The sequence below is a fragment of the Clupea harengus genome, chromosome 5 (assembly GCF_900700415.2).
Source record: "Clupea harengus chromosome 5, Ch_v2.0.2, whole genome shotgun sequence".
NCBI classification, from domain to species: domain Eukaryota; kingdom Metazoa; phylum Chordata; class Actinopteri; order Clupeiformes; family Clupeidae; genus Clupea; species Clupea harengus.
In genome coordinates, this window is record NC_045156.1 from 982,501 (window position 1) to 987,500 (window position 5,000).

The 5,000-nt window shown below is 47.8% G+C and overlaps 1 protein-coding gene across 15 annotated transcripts in view; it reads right to left on the reverse strand.

Moving 5' to 3' along the window:
• The window catches only part of foxp1b (forkhead box P1b), a 165,723-nt gene that overhangs the window by 86,095 nt on the left and 74,628 nt on the right, over window positions 1-5,000 (reverse strand). For all 15 annotated transcript variants that reach the window (XM_031567229.2, XM_031567228.2, XM_031567227.2 and 12 more), the window contains one exon: window positions 4,222-4,394. In XM_031567229.2, the coding sequence (XP_031423089.1) occupies window positions 4,222-4,383 (162 nt within the window). In that variant the 5' untranslated portion in view covers window positions 4,384-4,394. The remainder of the gene's footprint in view (window positions 1-4,221; window positions 4,395-5,000) is intronic.

A 5,000-nucleotide genomic window follows, 5' to 3' on the forward strand; every position in this document is an offset into this window, starting at 1 on the left:
CCGCTTTGTACACGCAAACCTCGCTCCGATTGCTCGCCCCCAGTCAGCCGGGCAGAGGCCGAGGAAGAGCGAGCCACATAATTGGTTCGTCTTATCTGGCGATTTGTAACAAAGCTTTAAAGCAAATGTCTGACAAAGAAGCCTGGAATGGATTGGTTGCCAATGAAAGAAAACCAATTATTCATCACTGTTGTTCTTTTTTTCTCCCTGATGATACTGTTGGAATGTGTGGGAGTGCAAAGGATGGTGAAAAAAAAACTATCTTTTAGGAACCCTCAATGTTGATTAAAAGGACACTTACATGAGACAGAACATTAATATTTAATACAGCTCTGTAATATTGGTGGAAGCCAAGCCCTGGCAATCAGGCCACAACTAGGAGTCAATGATTGCTCGTTTAAACATGCAAGAGATTGAAAACGCACGGTCTTAATCACTCAGTGAATCAACACAAATTATACTCTTAGAGAAATCAAATATACATGGGGGGTAAGGCAACGATGACAAAATCGTTGCTAACAATCTCTTCACATCTGTAATGTTAGCCCACGTCCTGAACATCAGATTCTGACGTCAAGACAACAACAAACAAAACATAGACAGAAACCACAAAACACGCTCTCTCGGTTTGTGATTGCACAGTCCACCTCTTGCGTATTCTGCCATTCTTTTATCTCCTCGGCCATCTTCACCTCGTCAGCGCGGGGATGCACTGAATGCAGCTCACGAGAGTGCAGAGGGGAGAGCAGCCGCGGCCTGCTTTAAGGGGAAGTTCAGCGACCCTCCGGGAGAACCCTTTCACCAAATACACTTTCATACAAATAATTAAATAAAAAGAACATTGGACCCCACAGCACTCAAAGTGTGTTTTCTCAATGGCAGTGTATTGTGCTTGCTGAAGAAGGTCCTGGGGAGAGAAAAGCCCCTGTTTGTGTGTCACAGTGGGGTGTGTTAGCTGTCATGGCGCTTGCTGGTGTCACACATGTTGCTGACGAGGGGGGGCTGTAACCACACACACACACACACTGTAAGTGGCCTGGACCACGTTACTGAAATCCAAACACAATATGTGTCACATGTACTTTCTAAACCCGCCATAAGTACTCTCTAAATGACTGGTGTAGTCTGCTGCTCCCAAAACACAAGGACGCATGTGTGAAATATACTTTCAAATCAACGGAACGTTTCCTGTGATATGTATTAAATAAATCAACAGCTAACAGCCTTCAAAAACAACAGCTTGAACAGGAAAAAAAAAAAAAAAAAAAGCTTTTTTGGTGACTTCAAAAGGAAGTATCTGGGTTGGGGTTTGTCATCTAACCATTGGGGTTTGCTTTCTTCCCTCCACCTAGATAATGGAGCTCAGTATTTGACTGGCTAATTGAGATGTTTAAATCAAGCTTATGGTCTACTTCCCCCAAATTTGACTAGTCCCGAAGATGAATTCCCCTGTCAGTATCAAGATGATCAAACAGATTACAATTATTTTAGCCCCCGTCCTTATTAATGAGCACTGTCTTTCATAGTTATGTCCCCTAATAAGAATGGATGATATGCCAGCTCTAGGTTTGTTGTTCTCACCGATTCAAAGGGCCCTCATACATCTCTAAATTGGGGGTAGAGCAAATACTAAATTGAGCTGTGCATGAGAAAAAATGGCTTTTGAGTTTGAAGAAAAAAAGAACAAGAACAACAAAAAAAAAAACTGAAAAAAAAAAATAGTTCTTTGCACTGCTGTAGATGTACTGGTTTAGCACTGAAGGACATCTATTAAAAGAAAGACCCTGGTTCTAATGGCAGTCAATGATGAGTGAGTCGGCAAATTGCTGACGTGTGTGTGTGTGTGTGTGTGTGTGTGTGTGTGTGTGTGTGTGTGTGTGTGTGTGTGTGCCCAGCGTGTGTGGACTGCATGAAACGGATGGGAGTGTTTTCTGAGGTTGCCTCATAATGTCAGGAGCACTGGGTCAATAGGAATACCGGGCATGTTTTACAGCCCAACTCTCCTCCATTGCTCCCATGATGGGGATCGTTTACCATAAAGGGAAAAGGATCCTCCTATTTATGCTGCCACCAATGCCATCTCAAAGGCACAACAGAGCCGGGCCTGGGAAAGGAATAAACTGTAAGCTACTCCAGAGAAACTTCCCTACAGGAGCCGGTGGGGATGGGGAAGGGGTTAATGTTGTGAGCTGAGCCTTTTGTGAAATTTTTATATTCCATCCTGTACAGCGAGGCAAACTCAGGGAGATTCCTTTCCCTTTTTCCCCCCTTTGGTGTCGAGTGACCATCCGTAATGTGATAGAATGCTTTCACTCTCTCTCTCTCCCACTCTCTCTCTCTCTCTCTCTCTCCCACTCTCTCTCCCACTCTCTCTCCCACTCTCTCTCCCACTCTCTCTCTCTCTCTCTCTCTCTCACTCTCTCTCTCCCACTCTCTCTCCCACTCTCTCTCTCTCTCTCTCTCTCTCTCTCTCTCTCTCTTCTTCCCTTCTTCCCTCCTTCCCCCTTTTTCACTCACTCTCCCTTTCTCCTCTGCCTCACATTCATCAAAGTTGTAACCCCTGTTGTCTTTGCAGAGCGAATCAGAATGTGCCCCTGGCAAAGAATGAAGGAAAAGTCAACAGGAATTAAGTTTCAGTGCAACTGTTTACTCAACTGTGGCCCGCAGTTATTGAAATTTTATCCACGGTTTTGTGTGACTACTGCAGTAATGAATTCAGTATGGCTGTGATTTTCTCACTGACGACATGCTCATTTTGAGCTGACTGGGGCACTGGCAACGACGGACAGAGGGGGTGGGGGCGAGGGGGGATTGCAGGTCCTGGTTTGGACTGGCAGGGCGGTGATGACACCATGGCAGTCCATACAGAGGCACACTTACCTTGCGGCATTCCATTAAACCGTGCCTTTTTAAAAGCTGTTGGAGGAAGTTGGCCATGGCCAATGTTTGTCCAGGCCCATTTGTGGTGAAATAACCTCTGGTTCGCACCAGAACATTTATTGTTCAGGAGGTAAACGAGAGCCAACATCAGAACACAACTGCTGCAGCCGGCGCCGCCTTTTTCCTCTTTCTCTTTCAAACCTTGACTGGGGTCTCAAATAAAATTGTATTTTATGCGTTTCATCAGAGGCGAATCATTTCCTTAGAACAGTGGGAGACATGTTTTCCATAACATACCAGTAGTTCCCGTAGCGGAGAACTATTTTTCCAGAATCGCACTGCAATTTTCCCATTGCGTGTATATGTAAATATATATATATATATGTATGTATGTGTGTGTGTGTGTGTGTGTGTGTGTGTGTGTGTGTATTTTTTATCAGTTCATCGAATGAAGTGCTATGATGCAGCCCTGTCCTCTAGGCCCTTTATGAGCCAGTCACCCTCCATCAAACACAGCACAGAGGAAAACATCAGACAGCAACAGAGTGAGAGAGAGAGAGAGAGAGAGAGAGAGAGAGAGAGAGAGAGAGTGTGAGTGCACGAGTCTGAGCCTCGCTCCTGAAGCATCCCTGACAACAAGCCCCCCCCCCCCCATCCCCCATCATCATTGGTCCGGGCCCCAGATAGCACCCGACACGGTGATCTTTTCAGGGCCGCTCCCTTTAGAACGGCTGTCGCGCGTGGAACACATAACACTGACACCAACAGAAAGAGCTTGTCTGTTTGTCTCAGGGCGCGCAATGGTGAAAATGTTGTGGGCTTCAGTAATAATAAGGCCCTGCGCAATTCACCGCGCATCAGTGAGTGGGCTGCGCTGCCAGGCGGGCATTAGCGCTGAGTGCGGGGCATGTTTACAACCAGCCGGGAGAAGCTGCTGACGGGACGTCGGACGGCATGCGTCCCACAACTGTCCTCGCAATCGGATGGCACCTGTGCGTTCAAAAAGGAAGATGGCCCGAGTGCCGGCATAAATATTTCACCGAAATGCAGATGCTGCATGCAAGGATAAACACATCCCGCAAACACATACACACACACACACACACACACTCAAATCACAGGGAGAGCACTTCGATCTGTTTAAAAATGCAGAAATGCCTTCCAATATACATAAATAATAATAATAATGTGTTTATGTACTTTGGCGCGATGAAATATTTACAGGCACTTTGCGGGCCGAAAGGGGAAATTTGGGGAGCTGTTGACGTGTGTTAATAAAGACAGGTACGGGGAGGGGTGTTGGGGGGGGGGGGGAGAGACCCGTGATTAGCTCAAGCCTACCTGCTGCTGCTGGAGACTCACGAGGTCAGCGGCGGTGATGTCAATCGAGGGCGTGGCACTTTTGGAGCGCACGTCTCTCACGCCGCTCTCCACTCCGCTCGTCGCTCCGTTCTGACTGGCGGGACCGTTGCTAGTCGCCTCCGTCCCAGATTCTTGCATCATGACTTAAAAACCTGAGAGAGCGAGAGAGAGAGAAAGAGAGCGAGAGAGAGAGAGAGATGGGAGAGAAATTAAAAAGCAGCTGTTAAAACAAGCGAGCGGAGATGGCCGTGCGAGGCAACGGGGGCCAAACTGTAAACACGTGTCACTTCCTTCCCACACTCTTTCACTTTTTTCCCTCCTCCTCCTCCAGAACACCCTTTTTTCCATCTTTCTTTAGGTGCCCCGTCTGGTTCTTGTTTGCTGGCGCACTGACAGCGAGGCGCACTCACACACACAGACAGACAGAAACACACACACACACACACACACACACACACACACAAACACTCTGTCTTTCAGCCACTCTTCTTCTTCCCCCTCCACAGCCTGAAGAACAAACTGTTGCCTTTGTTTTGTCTTTCCAGCTCAGATACTTTGCAGATGACACGTCAGTGGCGTGGCGTGGTGTGCGTTGGTGTGGTGTGGCGTGGCGTGGCAGAAGGTGCAGGCCTCAGCATGGGCATAGAGCTGCCGGTTCTGTTTGTGTTCCCCCTGCAAGCGGCGGGCACGGGGAGGAAACCAGCGCACATCTGAGAGGGGGAAGCCAACCCAGGCGAGGCGCGGCAGCCCAAGCCCAA